The sequence below is a fragment of the Belonocnema kinseyi genome, chromosome 7 (assembly GCF_010883055.1).
Source record: "Belonocnema kinseyi isolate 2016_QV_RU_SX_M_011 chromosome 7, B_treatae_v1, whole genome shotgun sequence".
Taxonomy (NCBI): Eukaryota; Metazoa; Arthropoda; class Insecta; order Hymenoptera; family Cynipidae; genus Belonocnema; species Belonocnema kinseyi.
In genome coordinates, this window is record NC_046663.1 from 135069675 (window position 1) to 135091782 (window position 22108).

At 36.7% G+C, this 22108-nt stretch overlaps 1 protein-coding gene across 2 annotated transcripts in view; it reads right to left on the minus strand.

Annotated features, from left to right (window-relative positions):
- The window catches only part of LOC117176270 (inhibitor of nuclear factor kappa-B kinase subunit epsilon), a 31920-nt gene that overhangs the window by 2400 nt on the left and 7412 nt on the right, over nt 1-22108 (minus strand). The window contains exons 1-3 of one of the 2 annotated variants that reach the window (XM_033366440.1): nt 18447-18563; nt 5053-6670; nt 1123-1324 (exon numbers count right to left, since the gene is read on the minus strand). In XM_033366440.1, the coding sequence (XP_033222331.1) occupies nt 1123-1324; nt 5053-6650 (1800 nt within the window). In that variant the 5' untranslated portion in view covers nt 6651-6670; nt 18447-18563. Of the gene's footprint in view, nt 1-1122; nt 1325-5052; nt 6671-18446; nt 18564-22108 lie in introns of those variants that run through there. The other variant, XM_033366439.1, reaches the window with a different exon arrangement.

A 22108-nucleotide genomic window follows, 5' to 3' on the forward strand; every position in this document is an offset into this window, starting at 1 on the left:
AAAATCGTAGATGCCTAAATTGCGAAAAAAGTTAAATAAACAATTGATTTATTGAAAAAATTGTTTAAACAATTTTTTTGTTATAAATAATAAAATAAGATGCAAGCGTGTAAAAAGAACTTTCCAAAACCCTCATAAAAATTTTAAATCGCGTAATTAGAAAGGAAGTTACAGGCGTTTGAAACTACCCCTGCAGGCATTGGGTTTGAAAATTCAACCCCCCCTCACTTGGGGAGGGTTGGTAATCCTGGTCTATAAGTTTGTGGATTAAGTACTGTTGGGTAGGCGAACATATTCCCAGAATTTAGAGACAATCGAAAAACATGACTTTTTGAGTTGGGGCAGTTGAGGAATAATGCCCCATGTAATTCAGTTCGAAATGTAAGAAAAGAGCTCCTCTTCCATTCAGGATAGTTACTCGTGTGGTTTTTTTCGCATGCCCCTAATGTTCGTTGTGAATGTACAGTCTGTTCCACAAGAAGAGATTCGCGTTTTCTCGGAGTTTTGAAGAAAACCGCATTTTTCTTTTTTGACGCAACAGTTACACTTACCTAGTAAAGCTGCCATTTGCCATTGTTCTCTATAATAGCTTGGGAACCTCTGCACATGCTCTCGGCCAGTTCTTAGGCATATTCTGTAGACATAGAAAGCCATGTTGCTGAAATTCGTTGAAAGAGCTACTTAACGGTGAAAACACGCCTTCCTGTAAGCTTACTTTTAAGGGTGCTCCAGAGATTTTGACGGGATTTGCAACGGAAGATTGTGAAGGCAAATTCGAGGATGTGAAGCAAATTTCCGCTTTCTAGCTCGTGCAGAGATCACTGCGATGTTTGAGATCGTTGTCCTCTTGAACGATGCACGTGAACAGGACTTATTGCGCAATGTTGAGCAAACCTCGGAACTTCAAACGAGACTGAAACGAATTGGTGGTTTCACCGTAGACCGTACAGTCAGGCCGAAAAAGAAGGAAAAATCTTTGAAATTTTTCAAGAAAACGCGTACCCTTCCTTATGGAACAAACTGTATGAAATGTAAGAATGGGACTATGTGACCAAAAAAGAGCTAGCCCCGTTTTAACAAAGAAATATCTGTATTCTTGATCATTGCATAAAAAATACAAACCTTAATTCGTTCTAGGACATGAAATTGTTCATCGTTATAGGTGAGACTACGAGTAGCCCTGTCGCGTAACAAATGCTGCCAACCATCTCGTAAACGATCCACTAACGTACTGGCTCTTTGACTAGCTTTAGTAGACCACGGGCATCGTAAACCGCGTGTATTACTATCCCATTCTGCCCGCAAATTGTTTTCTTTCACGTACCTTGAAATTTAAAAAAAAAGTGCAGAATATTTAATAAATACGAATTTTGAATACCATTTAAGGGCATTAGGAACATGTGACGTTATAAATCAATACTATCATTAAACGGGTTTAGCCTTAAACCGGGGATAGCCAACGATAGTTTCCTGACTCACTTCTCTTTCCCTTGTATGTGCCTTCTGGTACGCTTTTTCGTTTTTTCGTCCTTTTTCTACCGAAGGCGTTAAAAAAGGGGATTAACGAGTGATACATTTTGATACTTCGAACTTTCGTTGCCCATGCCTGCTATAAACCTATACTAAAATAGACTAAAATTTTGATGATTTTCAGTTATTTTTTTATGACGTCACAAGTTAGTAATTGCTTATAAGAATCGAAAAGATATATAAGTATATAATCCGCATTATGGTATTACTATAAAGAGGTACGTGGTATATAAACAGTTACCTAGACTTGCATGTTGGTGGTGGTAGAAAGAAAATGTGTGGTGACAGGTAGTGAGAAGATTTTACGGAGTTTATGTGGACGATGCGAGGGAAGTGTGCTGGTGGAAGCCAAGGAAGTGAGTAGAGTTGTGAGGCGTGAATTGCGAAGTTAAAAATTAATTTTTATAGTATTTGTGGGAAGGGATTTGTCTAAATAGGAAAAGTGAGGTTATGTTGGCAAGGAAGCGGGGTAGTTTCCAACGTTTTTGAGAGACATTTGTTGGATGCAGTAGGAACTTTTTGCATGGATAGGTCATAGTTATCGACTTTAGAGTGGGAGGTGGTCAGCGAGAATACTGGCAGTGCTAGTAGTGAATTCAACGGGGAAAAAATTCCCAACAGGCCACAACGGCCAGCTGTGCTGGCACAGCGAGAAGGCGATGGATAGACCGTCTAGCGCAAGTGAGGGGGATAATCTCTTGAAGAGAAAGAGTCAACAAAGAGAGTCCGGAGAAAAGCGCGTTAGAAACACGCAGCCCCCCCCCCCTAAAAATGGATGGACAGGCGGAGAAGGAGGCTCTCGGGGTGCTGACAAGTGAGGTCAGAGGGTTGAGGGAAGACGTAAAGGGGACTATGAAGTAGATGGAAAATATAATGGAGGGCCTGAATATATGAGATGAGAAATGGGAGAAGAAGGTAAAAGCGCCGAGGTAAAATATAAAAGCATTGCAGAGGGAGGTGGTGTTGGTGAAAAAGGAAAAAGGCAATCAAATGAAGCAGATGGAAGAAGAGACTAGGGTGCGGAAGGAAAAGGGCATAAGAAAGGCTTGAAAAGGCAAAGGGCAGGTCGGTAATGGGAGTTGTTGACAGGGGGAGAAGAAGAAGAAAGAAATTTGGGAGAAGGTGGAGAATATGTTAGAAGAGAAAGTGGGAGTGCGCAGGAATGAATAGGAGAGAGCGGGTAGGGAAATGATAACGGCAATGAAGTTGAAAATGGAAAGAAGAGAGAAGTCAGATACGAGAAAAAATATTGCAATACGAGGATTGAAACTAAAGATCAGGGAAGAAAGGGAGGGGGTCAAAGCGCTGCTACAGAGCATAGGATCGGTTAAAGGCAAGGGAAAGGAAGTTAGGCTAGAGGGGACAAAGGAGAATGAAGTGGCGGTTGTGGAATTAGAGAGCTGAAAAGATAAGTAGGGGGTAATGCGAAACAAAAATAGGATAAAGGATAAGAAGGTTATCATCGATCAAGATTTGACGAGGAAGGAAAGGGATGTGCAGAGACTGCTAAACGACAAGGCTAAGAAGGAGTTCGGTATAGGACGAGGAAAAGGAGGTGTTGATGGAAGTGCAGGGGATTTTGTTTTGTGGGAAGTAGGGGGATGGTAGTAAAGCAGGGTAGAGCAGTGCTAAAGGTGCTGTACTGGAACGTAGCAGGGGTAAAGAAGAAACATGATGATTTCAACAGGTATATTCAGGATTTTGATGTGATGGGACTGGTAGAGACGTGGGTAGAGATAACGGAATAGGATAGAGTAGAGATAAAGTTGCCAAAGGGTTATAGGTGGAGTCTACAGGAGGCAGTCAGAGTAAAGAGGAAAGGAAGGGCTAGTTGCGGAATTATAAAAGGGGTTAAGGATGGATTATAGAAAGAATGTCATGAAGAGGGAGGGGGAGGTCGTGCAAATGAAGGTTGTAAAGATAGGAGGGGCAATGTATAAGTTACTGACTGTGTGCAATAAGGATGGGATGAAAAGCATTAAAGGAGAGGGTGAAAACTTGATAGGAGAGAGGAGGGTATGATGGTACTATTAGGGGGGGGGGGAGATGCGAGAATTAGATAGGGCTGTACCTGGAAGGGGAGAGCTTTAAAAGGAAATCGAAGTATAAGATAATAAAGAACGAGAGGGAGATTCTGGGAGACTAGATGGAGGGCAGAGGATGGCCGATAGCTATTAGTATGGTAATAGAGGACGAAGAGGGAGAATACACGTATGTGTGTGAGATGGCGGAATCGGTGATAGATTATGTGATCATGAATATGCAACGGTGGGAGGAGACAGAGAAATTCGCAGTGGACGGGAGGGTGGAATCAGACAATCAGCCATCAAGTTTGTGTATCAAAGAGGAGGGTGGCGGAAGGCAGGGTGGGGAAAAATGTCATTAGGGGAGAGGGTGTCATGGACAATGGAGGCGATAGAGAAGTATCAGGAGCAGTTGGGAAAAGTAAGCTCTGAGGGGGAGTCCGTGGAAAAGAAATGAGGAGATCTGAAAGAGAAAATGAAAGGTTGTGTGAAAAAGAAGGTATTTAGAAAGAATAAAGGAATGGTGAAGCTGTGGTTGGGATAGAAAATGTAAAATGATGAAGAGAAAGGTGAAAAGGAAGTTTAGGAAGTAAAAGGAAAAAACTGCGAAAATGGAGGAGTACGTAGAAATGAGGAAGAAGTTTATGGTGATGTGTAGGAAGAAAGAGTAGGAAAAGGAAAAAATGGGGAATAGGAGTTGAGTAGTGTTAAGACAGAAGGGGACGTGTGGAAGACAATTAATAGGTTTAGGAAACGTAGGGTGGGGATAAGTGAGAAGATAGGTGTGAGGAATGAAGGGAATTTTTTAAAGATTCATTTCAGGGCTCAGATACATGGAAGAGAGATGAGGGGATTAGAAGAACGAGGGATGGAGATGGAGAGAAGCTGAATGACGAGTAAATAGAGAAGCAGATAAGGAAGTTGAAAAGGTCTAAGGCAACAGGGCTGGACAGGGCAGAGAACGAAGTATGGCTGTTTGGCACACAAGATGTAAGCGAGAGTTTGAAGGGGGCAGTAACAAATGAATGGAGGGGGGAGGGATTTCTAAGAGGGTGGAGGGAGGGGTTTGATCGTATCACTCTATAAAAAAGGGGAATAGGATAGGCTGAGAAATTATAGACGCAGGCGGGATTTCAAAGAGGGTGGATAGAGGGGTTCATCGTACCACTGTATAAAATAGGGGATTGGGAGAGGCAGGAAAATTATAGAAGAATTAAGCTAATGAATACCGCGTGCAAAATCTAGGCGATGGTGTTGACTGATAGGCTGCGGAAGGATGTTCAAGGAAAGGGATACTTCCGGCGACGCAGGTGAGCTTTAGGGAGGGAAGGGGTACTATTGACAATATTTATGTCTTGCAGCACTTGGTGGATAGAGAATTAGCTAAAAAAAACCTGATCGAGAGGGTAAGGGAGGACGGTTTCTGGATCGATAGGGGGTTGAGGCAAGGGTGTCCGATGAGCCCAACGTTTTTTGCTATTTTAATGTAAACAGTTACCTTTGATGCAATTGTGAAACCGCTGGAGCTAAATCTACAAGAAGTTCTCTGCTCTTGAAATCTAGATCTTTCTTCCAACTCCTAGCTTTTAAATTAATTTGATTTCCAAATTTTCTAAATATTTGTTGAGAAATATTTTCGCCTCGTTCTACTGCTAGCACGATGTCTTCCACTGCTTTGGATAAGTCCTTTAACCGCAGACACTTATTTAGAACTCTCGTGAGTTCCGCAGTCAGAAGTCCGTTGAAAGCCTCTACTGCATTCTGCGACAATTTACTGCACCTAGATATAGTGTCAATACGTCGCTTACAAACATGGCCCACCGAACAGGCAACTTTTGCTTGACTAGCGTCATTTTCAACTGAGACCAGATTTGCAAAAGTAGGGAAATTTGGCAATTCAAGGTCCAATGGAACTACAACATTGTTATTTTCTCGAGAAAATAATATCATCGGTTTGTTTATCGTTGTCGCAGGATAACTTTTACCGGGAGTTGAATCATCGACTAGAGTAGTCAGAGGACTTTCTTCGACTAACAATATTTGTGCGTGTGGAGAAATATCTGTCTGATCTTGAATATGACTTTGAAGAGCAACAATTTTCTCCTCAGGATGTAGGAATACTTTAATAATACTAGCCCGCGGTACATTGAATATGTGAACAGCTTTCCTACACAGGGTATCCTGGACTTCAGCAAAAAAACGATCGAAGCTCCAAATTCTCTGGGAATCAACTTCTAACAATCCAGCCAAAAGAGGAGTTACGATTTTTTTAAGACCAGCACTCAACTGACAGTTTTGCGGCAAGTCTCTACTCCATGCAATTGATCCATTTTCCGAAGTCTGTGTGCCTGATATGACTCCGGATGCCTTTTTGGTCGTAATATAAAACATAGTTTCTTTGTTTCTTCGTCCTCCAAATGGCCGAAAAGGTAAATTTCCTGTAGCTACATGATACAATGTTACTCCTATAGACCAAAGATCTACTGTTGCTCCAAAAGTTTTTCCGACTGGTTTTCGTAAAACAGCCCGTTCGTACATGTCCGGATGCAGATACTCCTCCGTACCATAAAGGGATACGAATTGTTGATCTTCCTGAAGTTCACGGGCTGCGCCAAAGTCCGTAAGTTTGTAAATTGTACTGCCATCATCGGCAATAAATTTCATAATATTTCCAGGTTTTAGGTCGCGATGTACCAAATTATTGTCTCTCAAATGTTTCATTCCAGCGGATAAATGTTCTAAAACCAAGAGAAATTCTCCTTCCGCTAATCCGTACGTGTTTTCAGGGTCATCTAAGATGTTGAATAGACTTCCACCAGTACAAAGCTCCATTACGATCACTTTTCCACGCCCATCCTGTTCTTCTTCAATTGCTAATAATTTAACAATGTTTTCGTGCTTTACCTTCTTCAGTACCTCAAATTCACGCATTTGAACGTCAGGAGGTCGCATATGACTCAATTGGTTAAATGTTTTAACAGCAACAGGCTCTCCGTTGTTTTTATTTACTCCTTGGAAAACAGCACCCGTGGCACCCTTACCAAGGACACTAGTTGTGCACCATACATAATTAGCAGAGCCACGTAGGAAAGACATTCTTGCAATTTTTCAGATTCCTAAAATTTTTGTTTTATTTTAGGTTAATTAGCACATATCCAAAAAAGATAATTCAATGTTCATAATAATTTTAATGTTTACACTTTAATGTAAGTAAAATATTTTTCGTTATGCGTAACTTTGTAGGAAGGCTCCCTCTGAAAATGTTTTACTTCTGTTACTGTTTGCTAATTTTTCAAAGTAAAAATTATTAAAAAGTTATATAAATAAGAAGTTTTTAACCTACAAGTGTCTTTTTTCTAATGCAAGTATTATTTTTCGGATCGTTGCAATAGAATACATTTTTAACACTCATCACATACATGGCGCTAGAATGCCCCACCATCAACTTCAGACAACAATTTTAATAGGAGCGCATTTAAATTAGGAGCTGTGTTGCCATCTAGTAAGAGTTTAAGGTCTCTACTATACATTCAACATGCTACCGTTGAGCCTAAGTGCCTCTGCTGCTTTTATAGTTGAACGAACAAATTGTTGAAAAAATGTTGGGGTCATTCTAACCCAATATCATTATAATGCTCGAAATCCATAAAAATCAAAGATTTTAGTTTTGTGTTTATTTCATTGAAATAATCATGGTAAGTGTAACTAAGCCGAACACACATATACGAATTTTTTTCCTAACCACAATTTGATATTTTTAACATTTTCAGTCACAATATCATGTCCATCGTGCCAGCGCCCAATGTGTGCAAACCATCGCGATTGATTATGCCTTGAATGTGTAGGCAAAGAGTACAAATGTAATTTTTTAGTTTCTTAATTTATTATACTGCACTTTTAGATAAAAAAGGTTACCCTGGTTAGAAACAATTGTATATAAATAAAAATATATCAGAATTTTGAAATTGTTATCAGGCGTTTAGTATTTTTTTGTCCAAATATCCCTCCCATACGATCCTCAAAATAATGATACTTTTCGATTCAAACTTACCTGTACAAATTTTTGTATTTATACACGATATTAGAAGAGTAACAAAAACAAATTTTAGCTATAAATAATACAAATTATAGAAATTATGAATTTTGTAATGTAAAATTAATTTTTTTATAACTTTTAAGTTTTGAGAATTTTTGTATGCGTCTCCAAATAATTTTGATTTAAAAAACAAAGTCAGCTAGGTCAATTTGATCCCATGTGAGTAATATGTCATTTTTCAGAGGTATAAGTGATGAGGGTTAAAAATACGACTAATTTTTTGTATGCAAGAAAAAACCCCGCAATGCGGGAGGTTTTTCATAGCCTTTGGGTTGACATGGGGACAGCAGCAACTGCATATGCGGTTATCCTGCCGATCGAACGGCACTCAAACAGGACTTGGTTGCCAGTGCCATCGCAAGGGCTGTTAGTGTTGATTTCGGCACCTAAACACCACTGAAAGTCATGCGATGGTCGGGTAATTGCCCTATTGTATGCGACACGTGCCGCTCGTGTAGTGTTATTTACAGTAGTTGACAGCTACAAACTAGAATCCCATTTTGAAAATTTCTTTTAAATTATTAGCACTGTTTTTATATATGAATTTTCTTATTGTGCATATTTTATTATTTCATAATTTTAAACTTTAAAAAATTTAGACATATGAAATTATCGAAACCCGTAGATTCTGAATTTCTAACTTTCGCAGTGGTATCTTGGTTAAAAGTGCAACTTTTGGTTGAAAATGAATTTATTTTAGTTGCCCTGCCGATGAAAAAGCACTGAAAACGCACTGGCGAACAGCACTAAGCTGCCAGTGCGTTGTTAGTGGCTGTTTGTGCTGATTTTCAGCACCTAAACCACACTGAGAAGTGATGGGACGATCATATAATGTTCCTATTGCATTCGACACATACCGGGCAGGCAGAGTTATTTACAGTACCTGGCCGCAACCAAATCGACTCCTGCTTTAGAATTTTCCTCGAATTAATAACACTTTTGTTTAATTTATGAATTTTCTCATCAGGGATCGTCCATATATTACGTAACACTTTTTTCTTTTGTTTATATCGTTGTGTCTTTCTCAACTTCACATCAATTTCATGCTCGTCTTTATTCAAACAAAAGAAAAACGCGTTACGTAATTTATGGACGATCCCTTATACATATTTATAATCATATTTTTTATACTAATACACTGCTTTGAAGTTGAATTAAAAAATGTTGTCTGTTTTGGCGTATCTCCCCTTTTGTATTCATCACGTACCGGGCGGGCAGAGTTATTTACAGTAGTTGGCCGTCGCTAACTCGACTCTCCCTTTTTAAATTTCTCTTCGAATTATAAACACTTTTTTTAATTCATGAATTTTCTCATTATATTTATTTATAATTATAACTTATATACTAATATACAATTTTCTAGTTGAATTAAAAAATGTTGTATTTTTTGGCGTATATCATTCCATTTACGAGAAACGTCGTATTAATTCCAATTTTTAGCATTAAAAAAAAAAAGTTCGACATCTGAAATAATCGAAACCCGTAGATTCTGAATTATTATGTTTTAGGCTGTTAACTATGAAATTTAAAAAATCTACACAGACAACCTGGGTGCTTCACAGGAATCACCAGGTCAGTTAAACATATTTTTCGACGAATTTAGAAACTCTGCGTTTTTAAGAAGTCTAAAACGTTACTTCGACAAAACAGGGATAGTCCGAGGTCACCAGAGGAGGCTTTCTGGGTCCAATTTTATCATTCCTTGGCGGTATTTTATAGCATAACCTCTTAATAGGTCCGAAAGTCGTAAACACGAGGACTACGACAATCCGGGTGCCCCATAAGATTCAAAAGGTCACTCAAAGAGATTCTTCGAGAAATGCTGAAATCCTGCGTTCCAGTGAAGGTTAATTTTTTTCGTCTATCTTCAGCTCGGTTTAACGCGGAGCGAAAAGGCAATCAATTAAAACAAAAGTGAGTTTGGGCCTAGCCTAGAAGGTTCACCAAGTCGCGGTTTGACATGTTACGCTGTTATTCATAATTAAACTTCCGTGAAGGTCTGGCAGTCTTGATTATTAGCGGACTACAAGAATGCTTTATATGATATACTGTGTCTGAAATCTATCTTATTGGGAGGAATTCAAAATTCTTCAGCAAAACTTAATCCCTAACCTTCTTCTTACAAATTTTAAAGGTTTCGTGTAAAAAAACTGTTTTCTACTTTTTCCTAGATGAAAGTTAGGGGGCTTAATTTTTAAATATATGTGAGAAAACATTAATTTCGTCAAAATTACTCGGCGAATACTTTTAAGAGACCTGGTGAATCATCTCGAGCACATGGATGTTGGAAGAATGTTAAACTTCAATTTGGTAAGTCTCATTCTGAATACTAGAAATCCTATACTATACTATTTTTTCGGGTATAAAATTGATTACGTAGGTTTCTACGTGGAACTCTACGTGGAATTACAAGTAAACCCAATTCTAGAATGATGAAACAAGATATAGTAATATAACATACGGTGTACTCAAAATTCAAAAATTTCATTCATTTCTTCGCATCTCTTAGGGTTTACAAGATATTTGCAATTAAAAATTATGTTTGACGTTCCATATGGAACTCCATGTGAAATTCTAATTATTGCAAAAACCGATAAGCTTTCGTGACGCTAAGCGCCAAGCTATATTGCGTGCAATGTTGCGTACAAAAGCTGCCATACAACTTTTATGCACTTTGCCAATCTGGTTCTAAGAACATCATGTTGGGCGACGCATTTAAAAAAATGTAAAAAAAATCCGGTGCACAAGAATAAGTTCGGATTGATAATAAGGTATCGTTACGCAAACAAAGGCATTGTGTTTACGTATACGCTTACATTCGATTTATATCATTGGAAACACAGAACGCGACAACGCGAATAGATCTTGAATGAGCTTGCACGAGCGATAAAAGTTCTGATCCAACAAAACGGCACAGTCGCTTAAGATGATAATTCTACTAAATCGATACTCCGCCCATGCTACTCTGTCCACATCAGTTAAAAAGATTCGATTCTAAAATAATCTTAAATCTCACGAGATTTCTATAATTGCAATTCTATTCTTCAAATGCATGATAAAATCAGCAGTATGAAAAATCGTTTTTGGTAAATTCAATAAAAATGAATTTGTACATTTTTTATTTAAAAGTTTATTCAACATAGCCTATACTAACCCTCAAAAACGGGAATTTTTTACTTTAATTTGATTTCCTTCTTTTCTACATATTATTTATATGTTCTATGATACACATGATATTTCCTAACATTTAATTAGGGTATAACATCATTCAAACTTTAAACCTCATTTTCTCAGTTTGAAACCTAGTGGACCATTAAAAATGTAATAAAGTCATCTCAAGTTCAAATAAGAGCATTGTTAAAAATGATTTATTAAATCGTAGAGTATATTGCCAGCGCATTGTTAATTGTAACTAATTTTGGAAGAGAACTGAAGGCGACTTTTAGAAAAAGTAATTTATGTTAAAATTGTTTATTCAATAGTTTTTATTTAGAGTTTTATTTTTGTTTTTGCTTCAGGTGAAAGTTGTCATTCTTATTTAATTCTAATGATTTAGGGCTTATTTTATTCCTTGGTCTGTTGTAAATAATAAAAATGGAAGAACTTTAAGTTTAAAATTGTTAAAATTCAAGAATTTACATTTGCGAATTTTAAAAGTGGAACCATCTAAAGAAATCCGTCAACCGTGCAGGCACATTTTCATCGCGCTGCGCGTACGGCTCGCAAGCTTAAGCGCGTCTAGGACGAGCGTCAATTGTATCTCGCGCTTCGCGCTCGGTCATTGTACTTCCCTTAGATTTATGAATAGGCCTTTTAAAATTAATGGTCAAAGCATCCACAACTGTAATTTGGTGATTGTGGTTTATCTTTTGTTCAAGCTTTTTCGGTTTGAACTAACACATTCTCATCAAGTATCTCGTGCTTCGCACTCGATTAACATTGGTCAGAAGCGCGAACTTTTCTATATTATATTTATCTCTGATACATCAAATGTGTATCATATTAATTTCTATGTATCTCTGTCTTGGACTGCTAATTTTGATATTGCATAATCAAGTACAAATTTTATTTTTCATGATTACTCTAATATATTTTCCATAACTATATTATTTATAAATAGTTCTTAAAATTAAAGAAAAGTCCGCATTCTATTTAAAAAAGTCACAAGCAAATTTTTAGGTCTGATTTAGGCAAATAATTTTGTTATTACACATATTATTGTACTTTGTGTCCATTATCCTCAAATTTAAGTTGTTTAATTTTAAATCTATTTTTCACGATTCAAACAAATACTACGCGTCCTCTCAAAATATATTTTGAAGCAAATTTATAGATATAATTTAGGCAAATGATTTTATTATGCATCATTTTATTGTATCTTGAGTCGTTTTTCTACACATTGATTTTTTTCATATATTGTGCAAATTTATCTATTCATTTTTAGGGTTTCGTAGTCCCGCGCAGAAACCCTTATAGTTTCGGTCGGGTATCCGTCCACACTTCCCTTGTTCCACTCAATATGGACATAGGGCCCAAAACTGGATAGAACCCAAAATGAACATATTACTAAAAACCGACTTAGGGCAAAAAATCAATATTAGACCCAAAATAGACCTAGGGCCCGAAACTAATATAGGTCCAAAATAGACATAAGACCCAAATTCGACAAAGAGCTCAAAATTGGTATAAGGCCTAAATAATATATAGGGTTCTCAAATAAGGTCAGTTTCAAGTTCGATTGTTCGAATTATATATATCGCCTACTTCCCGCAACTTTCGAATGCAAAGTGTTCAATATTTCGAAACGAAATAACGTATTTTACATTTTTTCAAAATGCGACACCCAAACACGATGTTCTTCGAACCAGATTGGCAAAGTGTTTGAAAATTTAAGAAATAAGTATGTTGTAAAAAAATTAGGCATCTTTATCGATTTCAAACAAGAAAGTTAAAAGCCACGAGCTCCAGCTTGGTCGAATGATAGCTCCGCACCGTATATTGGTCATTGCGTACTACGGGTGTATGGAACTCAGTTACAGGTTTTGAATTACATAATGCAAGAAATGGTTCGGAACTTATAAAGTCTCGCAGTTCTTCAAATGCTCGAAGTTTCTGATCTTTCCAATCAAACTAGATATTATTTTGATTTTGTCAACGGTTCTGCCTTTGCTGCAAATACTCGGATATATCTGCTGAAGAATCCTGCCAATTCGATGAATCGTCGAACGTCATTAACGTTTTTTGCGATCGGAAAACGGCAAATTGCTTGCATTTTTTCTAGTCCAGGTCGCAATCCTTCCGCAGATATCTGTTGACCCAACTACTCTACTTGCAGGACTCCGAATACACATTTTTTGATTTGGAGGCAATCCAGTTTTTTCTAGAGCCTTCAGCACCAATTCCATTGGCAATAATAATGTCATCGACGTAGAAAAAAACAACGGTGTTACTCAAACTTCCTAAAGCCATATGCATCACTCGTCCAAATTCGTATGGAGCATTCATCAAACCAAAACCTCCTATAATGAAATCAACCTCCTATAATCCAGCACCATGCGTGCTTCACCGTTTTTCTTTTTAACCAACATTTCTGATAAATTAGTGCAACCCAGCTCTTCAAGCTTCAGAGACCAACAAACTCTGTAATTGTTCGACAAATCAATAAGTTGTTCCTTTTCTTCGGTGTTCGTGTGGTTAACGTTTTTTTTCACAACTGGAGCCGTTTCGATGTTCTTTATGTAACGAGCCAAACGTCGCCTACATTACTTATCGTTTTTTTCTTTCTGATGTTTTTCATCATGATTTCTATGAGACATACAGCAGAATTCATTTGAACAAAATATGAAGGTGCTGATGGGACAATACACTTTCAGCAACAATGACTTCGTTTCTGGGATTCATGTTTGCAGCCTCTGTCGGTAGTTCATCAATTACCTTTGGAAGTGCTCTCCAGAAACATGTGCGACTTCCTTCAGACGATCGCCTAATGCCCACCAGATGCAACTAAATTCTACTAATCAACATGTCTCGAGGAATGTCAACATCAGATACCATCAATGATCGGATAGGTTTTCCGATAACTCCTTTAATTCCCAATACAAGGTCTACTGCTCCAGACGTTTGTGCTCTAACAAATTTCTATCATTGCTCCACATCAGGTTCACGGATAAAGATCTTTGCGACGATGATAACAGGTGCCAACCATCTTAGAGAATCAAATATTTCGGCTGATTGGTTGACGACAAGGCGCTTTGTGATGAAACGTTTAATAGGCCTAAGATCAACTTTGAAAATAAAACAATCGGTACTGGGTTGCCAAGTTATCCAAAGCATCGAAACCGATGTTTCTGACTGCCAAGATATATCTGGAGATAACGCGTGCAGATCTTCCGGAATGCGCTGCATTAGCTCATGACTGTTTGAATCACAATTTTTGAGCGGTGACCCGCCCCCGTGAAGAGACCACGTAGTTGGTTGTGTAATTCAATTGCATCTTTCAAATACAGCCAAGAGAAACCGATTCCCTTCATCAAGACCAAGCTGCTGAACGGTGCGAATAGCCAGGCATCTGCAGAAAAGACAATGACGTGAAGACGTCACTGCCAAGAAACCTAACATCACATACTCATTGTGAACGATCCTTGCTTGTAATCGGACGATGAATCAATTCAACGGTATTGATCTCTACAGAAGGTTTTTTGACTTTGGATGGACACTCTCTGCTCAGGTGACCTTCCTTTTTACATCTGTAGCTGACATTCTTGCGACTACTAAAACAATCCTTCCTCAAATGCCTTTCGTCGCCACAGTTGTGACACTTATCTCTTCTTTTGGGCGCTGACTTTGGTTTAGATATCTTTTGATAAATCTCAGCTGGTGCCTGCTTCTAGGTTGATGATTTAGGTTTTTTGTTCTTCTTAGCTTCTTATAGCCTCATCACCTTTACTGATCTTCTAGTCTGATTGAAACCTTCCAAATCTGTAAAATCATCTAAGAAAAGCTATTTCAGTCAAGTGTACTCGTGTACTGAGTTGAACAAAGAAATCATGAGACCATAGCCCAGCTATAACTTAAGCTTTTGTTTCGCTGAAGTTTAATTTGGTTTTCGACATAAATATAATTTGTCTACAACATAAGCGTCGAAAATCGATCCACGAATTTATGAGATTTCTTTCCGTCTATCACCATTCAAGAGCTGTCTCCCTTAATCCGCTTACCGCTGCTCTCAATTTACTTGCATCATCCCATCCTAAGAATTTCGCCATGTCTTCCAGGTCTTCAAGCCAAATCTCCGCAGTACGCGTCTATAGTAGCTCTTATCATTATATTCTCGACTTTTAGAAACAGATGGTTGTATCCAATTATGTTGTCAGGAATTTTCATCTTGATAAAAAGAGATATTTCGGGTTTCACTCGTGTAAGAAACTACGAATTGTATGCCAACGTTTCATGAACATTGCAGTTCTATTATTAAGAAATTTTCATCTTTCGAAATTTCGGTTCGTTCGCGACGCCGGCTAATGCTTTAAGTAGTGGGGGATTTTTAAGCAATACATTGTTCATTTCTGAAGATTTGTTTTCCGGCATCACTTTTTTCGGTCTCACCTGAATTTGAAATAGAATCTTGATCCCCATCTAAACAGATCTGAAAATATGCTTCATGGCGAATTAAACTATATATTGCTTCTTTGTGTTGGTTGGCGACTCTTTGAGGATACGGCGTCGATTGTGCTCTAGCCGAAAACTCGTTTAGTGGTTGGATATCTCGTATTCCCGGACCCGGAGTTGCAGGTCACCAATCACGGAAATTATTTATCAGCTTGTTGCCTTTCATATTGCTTCAAATCTGACAGGCGACCCTAATATGGGTGGCTGAGTTTGATTGCAAATGTTCACTGCCAAAACTTCCATGACTCGATTGATCGTTTCTGTTGTTCTCGCGAAATTGATTATTTCTGCCACCATCGGCATTTTTCTTGATTATTTAAACTACATTGTCAATCGTACTTTAAATGAGACACGCCGCTCAACTTTTAGGTTAAGTTACACCAAACACCTCTCAACGACAAATGAACACCGACAGTCTACTTATTTTTAACTCTATGAATCAATCCCACTTATGATTTTTTAAATTCAAATTTATAAGGCTCTATTCAGCAACCGTATTGTAACATTTTAGAAAAGATGTATTTTAACAATAATTGTAAAAAAATCTATTTCAGCTCTAGACAGGTATCGCCGTGACACTCTCCAAAATATTAGAGGGTTTTTAAATTTTGAAAACATGAAAAAAATAATTTTCTTACGATTAATAAGAACATGTTTTCATGATATTTTATTTTGGAAAATGCACAGGAGAGGAAATTGAAAAAGATTTCAAAATATTTCCTTCAATCTAAGAAAGAGTCGAAGTAGATCAAACTCCAAAGGCATTTTCAGGAAATTTTCACAATTTTTAACTGATTAGTCTAAACATTTCAGGATAAATTGAAGAGATGAAGCTCCAACGGCATTTTGAGGAAATTTTGATTAATTATTTCTAGAGATACTTCAGTTTTTATACCCGACATTCGATTTTTTAGCAGCTCCGTACAAATGTAGCCTACATTTGGTGGAGAATTCCTGAATAGTTCAGGTGCGTTTTTTTCACACGAAGGATTGGTGCGCTCGCCCGATTGAGTCGTGCAGGACCCCAACTATTCGAGCGCTCAACCGAAACAACCATGCGAGCGTCTGTCAGAGAAGGTCTAAAGACTGTTGAACCGATTTTTACAACATTTGTAGCATAAATCCATTAAATGAATATCTAGAAATAAATTATCCTAAAACTTTAATTCGTTAATTTATTTTCAAGATTTTTTTTTACTTTTTCCACTGAAAAAAAGTTATGAAGCGTCACAAATTGTCAGAAGCACTGAAGATTTCTGAACATCCTGATCATTCCTGGCGAGTCTAACTATTTCAGAAGATATGTCAACTTACAACCTATTAGGTAGCTCATAGGTTGAACCACAGGAAGGCCAACCGAAAAGAATTAAAAATTAAAACTAAATGTTATTCGATGCTGAATGTGCAGATTGAAAAGTTAGAAAAGCAGAATCTACGGATTTGGACGATTTCATATACAGATTTTGTATCTATCATTTTTGGATTAGCCGGGCACTTTTTGCTTAATGGAAAAAATAACATTACAAATTATCAAAATTAATTGTTGTCAAAAATATACGATACGAAAAAAAAGAATAAACAAGAGTTGTAAACCAAATAAGATCCACTTTTTTCTCAATAAATTTTTGATAGGACGCGTGCAGTTTTTGTTTTAATCGTAACAAAGTATTTTTTAAATAAGAAATTTGCTTAGAAACATTTGATTTTAGAACGCGTATTTTTTTAAATTTTATTTGTGAAAAATTACATTGAAAACAAACTAAGTTTTTGGAAAAATAAATTTGTTCGTCTAACATAGATCTACAAATTTTTCTTTTGACCATTTTTTGATCGGACTCGCACTTTTTTAATTATATATACAGTGAAAATCTTCTGTAGCGCCGATTTCGGGACTGACAGTGGGTGGAAACTAACTCGTTATAGTCCGCTTCGCTTTTGTTTGTTCACGCCTGAGTGCCCGCCGAAGTGACAAACACAGACCCTGCGCACCCCGCGCAGCTCCTGTTATACCTACCTATGGCGCGGCGCCGCAGGTAGTTATAATATCTGAATGAACAGTCCCGGATCGAGGTAAACAAACAAATATAAAATACATTTAATACAATACATTTAAACATAGTATAGAAAAGTTCGCGTTTCTGACACATTTTAATCGAGTGCGAAGTACAAGACACGTGATGAGAATGTATTTGTTAAAGCCGAAGGAGATTTAACCGAAAAGAATTTACAATCACCAAATTATAGTTGTCGATGGTTTGAGCTTTAATTTTAAAAGGTCTATGTAGAAATATGGGGGAAGTAAATAGCCAGAGGAGCGGAAATCGCAAAGTAAATATATTATCGAGCGCGGGGAAAGGTACAACTGTGCACGAAGCAACTGTGCACAAGCCCGCCCGTGCAAGTTGTTGGCTAAAGGCACAACTCTGAATATTTTATCTGTGCAAGTTTACATTTTGACGTGGACAGTTGGGAGTCTCCCATCTGTGCATGTGAACTGTCTCTAGGGTACCATATGTGCATGTCTAAAAGTCTACGTGCCCAGATGGTATCCTCCCATCTATGCACGTTTTGACTAATATAATCATATGTTTAACATGTAAGTCTACGTGTACAGATGGTACCCTCTCCATTTTCTACGGTTCGATTAATACGATCAGATTTTGACTAACAGAACCTAGTTTTGTAACACCGTTACAGAACTACTACATCATCGAGAGGTGCACCATTGGAAGTTTACCAATTGTACACCTTTTAAGTAAAATTGATGATTTTAAAACTTTTAGGTGCAAAATCGGATCGCATTATTAATACGTACAATATCGGGAATCTCTTATCTGTGCACGTGAATTTGTTAGTAAAAAATATGATCGTATGCATTGAGCGTGCCCAGTTGGGATTCTACCATCTGTGTACATGGACTTGCAAGCGAAAAATATGATCGTATCAACTGAAACGTGCCCAGTTGGGAGTCTACCATCTGTGCACGTCTATCTGGCGTCTGTGTACGCGCACAGTTATCCAGTGATCAACAAAGTGCATAATTCTACCACCAGGCCTCCACTTGCACAGTTGCACTTGTGCACATTTGTACCCCTCGCAAATTGAGACGTACACAATTGAGAGCTTACCATATGTGCACGCGAACCGTTGGCAGGGTACCATCTGTGCACGTTCTCAGCTGGGAGTCTCCCCTATATGCACGTAAAGCTTTGGTAGGGTACAATCTGTGCATGTCTAAATTTCGTCGTGCACAGTTGTCCGCCGCCCAAAATATTCCGGTCCCGAAAGCTGGAATTACAACATTGACATATCGATATGGGCACTATTCCACAATTTAGTGCTAATTTATGCTGCAGAAAAAAAATTTTGTGTTCAGTCATTTTGATCAAAAACATGTAGTAACGCTCGCTTTAGCTGAGGCCACAACTCTGGTATGCCACACTTAGTCAAAAGCAAATAGTAATGTTAACTTCAACTGACTCCGGTTTCTGAAACTCTAAACCTATTAGTGTTATGGAATTCTCCTTTGAGTAGGAATTTAGTGCTTATTTATTGCTAATACATGCCGCAAAAACTAAATATTGTGCCCGGTAGGTTTAGTCAGAAACATATAGAAATGCTAACTTCAGCTGACTGGCATGTGAAGATCGGAAAATATTAGTTATCAAATTTTCCTTTGAGCAGGAATTTAGTGCTTTTTTAATGCTAATATATGTCGTAAAAAATCAATGTTGTGCCCTGCAATTTTAGTCAAAAACATGCAGTAATGTTGGCTTCAGCTGACTCTGGTAGGTCAAACAAAACTTGTAATTGTGAAAAATAATTAAAAAAATTTTTTTAACTGCACGAGTTACAATAAAATGTTTAATGATAAGTTAATTGCCTAAATAAAATTTACTAATTTGTTCGAAATCATTTTTCGAGAAGACACGCAGTTTTCGTTTGAATCGTGTAAAATTACATTAAAAATAACAAATTTAATTCTATGGAAAACGATACAAACTGAGATGCTTAACTGTTAACATTTTTACTGAAAACGGAAGTCCCGGTCTCGGACATACTTTAATTGAGTGCGAAGCTCGAGACGCGTGATGAGAATGTATTCGTTCAAATTAAAGGAACTTTAACAAAACAGAAGTCGCACAATCACTATATTATAAATCCTAATGGTTTGTTCTTAAATTTTAAAAGGTTTATGTACAATAGGGTGCTCCAAAAAAAAAAATCGAATTTTTGCGATCAGACTGAAAATATTGTAGCCTACATGAAAATAGCAAGTCCCTATTTTTTTTTTTTTTTTTTTGAAAAAATTAATTAGTATACTAATTAATTTTAGTATACTATTTTTAGTATACTAATTAACTTTGCAAAAAAGGCGTAGTCCTATAGGAGTACGCATTTGTTGTAAAGTTTTTTCTAAATTCACTACTCAAAATAGAGAATTCACAGCGCCGCCTATGGTTCAGTTTGGCAGTGCGGTAGCAGTTCAACAGCTACACTTTTGCAATTTGAGCTGCTCCTTTGTTAAAGCTCGAGGCTCGTCTAAGTCTTCAACAAGCGTCTCACCTCAATCTTCTGTATTCATAGCTTTGCTTGTGATAAAGAGCAACTGCAGAATTTTTATTAATTTGTCTTATAATACTTTATTATTAATAATGATAATGATTATTTTTTAAATAGCAATGATTTTAATTATTTTATTATTATTATTTATTTAATGTTTATTGGTTTATACATCAAAAAGTCGCTGCTAAATATAATATAATCTTTAAAATAAAACTACAATAAATATTTATTTTCTATGTACTTTCCGATTAAATTTATTTAATTTCACCCTCTGACTCTCTTTAAGAAGGTGTGAAGAATCCTACAGGTAATAAGAGCCATAAATATGTAGGAGGAGTCCCGAGGAACGTGAAAAGTGGACCCTTTGGTTTGACTGGTGTCTATTGCTCTGTTGTATTTCATCCCTAAATTAAAGGCGTCGCAAAACTCAAAATTTAAAGATTTTTCATATTTTTAATACTATTTTTCTCCTAAAAATTGTTATACATTTTTATGTTCTTATTTAAAAACCTGTTCTTAGTAAGCAACTCGTGTTTTGTCAAAACTCCAGATGATGAAAATATATAGAAAACCCGGTATATGTTTTGGAATATTGCGATTTTACGGAAATTGACTCTGTTGCTAAATTCTTGCATCACATTTTTAAAACGTCAAAGTATGATAAAATGCATTATCATTCTTATGCAAATAAATGGCTAAAATTTCAAACAAAGACAATCATAACTTCTATTGCGGAATTGCATTTGAAAAAATAAATTTCATTTTACATGTTAATCTCCATAAGAGAGAAAAGTGATATGCGTAGTCCTATTAATTAAGTTTTTTCAAAACAAAAAACTAGGCACTTTCTACTTTTATGTACCCTACAATATTTTTCAGTCTAATTTCAAAAATTCGAAAAGTCTTTTTTTGGACTACCCTAATGTACAAACAGGGGAGAAGATTAAAGATCGAGTGCAAATCGCGGTACCTATAAGACGCGCGCCGACGCAGCTGCACCATATTAAACTACGTTACAAAATGTTATAAAATTCACATTTATTTGACATTTATGACATTTGTTTATGTATTTGTGAGCACTGATTCTGAAATTGCCCTTCTTTTTTTCGTAACATCAATATTTTCGGAGATATTCAAGATTCATTTTAAAAGCATTTCGGGAGATTTATAAAGTCATCGAAAATCTGGTGGTTGTTTCTGAACCAACACAGTAATACAAGATGATGAATTTTAAATGTAGATGAATTTCATTTTTGCATTAAATTAAGGGCATGTAATACTTACTAAAAATTCTTTAGATCAAAGAAGCTCAGAGAAATTCTCCGCAGGCACTCAGGTAGATATTTTTAAAGGTCCAGGAAGCTCGTTTAAATGGTCTGAAGGCTTGAAAATATCCTTTCCAAAATTGAAATAAGAATACGATCATAAATAACAAGCAGAGAGGCTATCTCAATAGAGTAGCCGACGCTCAAGGGTCCTTTGTTAAGCTTTCGGATTAAAATTTAGAAGTATATTTTCTTTATTTCATAGTTAACAGCCTAAAACATAATAATTCGGAATCTGTGGGTTTCGATGACTTCAGATATCTAACTTTTTCTTTTTAATGCTTAAAATTGCAATTAATAGAACGTTTTTCGTAAATGGAATGAGATACGCCAAAAAAGACAGCATTTTTGAATTCAACTAGAAAATTGTATATAAGTTATAATTATAAATAAGTATAATGAGAAAATTCATCAATTAAAAAAAAAGTGTTAATAATTTGAAGAGAAATTTAGAAAGGGAGAGTGGATTAGCCACGACCAACTATTGTAAATAACTCTGCCCGCCCGGTACGTGACGAATACAAAAGAAACATTATATTACCGTCGCACCACTCTTAAAAGGACCACTAAAAGGATCTTGAAAAGGACCCAAATCTCTCAAACTATCTCCGAGACTATTTTGTTTCAAATCGACTTTGTTTATAGACTCAAATGGGCCAGGCTATTTCGCTAAAGAAAACTCAGAGATTTCTTGCGGTAGGGCAAACATGCATTTTAATGTATAAATGTCTTTAAACGGCTTCTGTGCATTATTACAAAATAAAAATTAATAAAAATTACTAAGAAAAGAATTGAAGTATTCTGCCCAAATCAAAGCTATTATCTTTGCACAAATAGTTTCTGCCCATTGCAGAAGTATTTGTATGTTTTGCGGTGAACGAATAAAAACATTCTTTGGA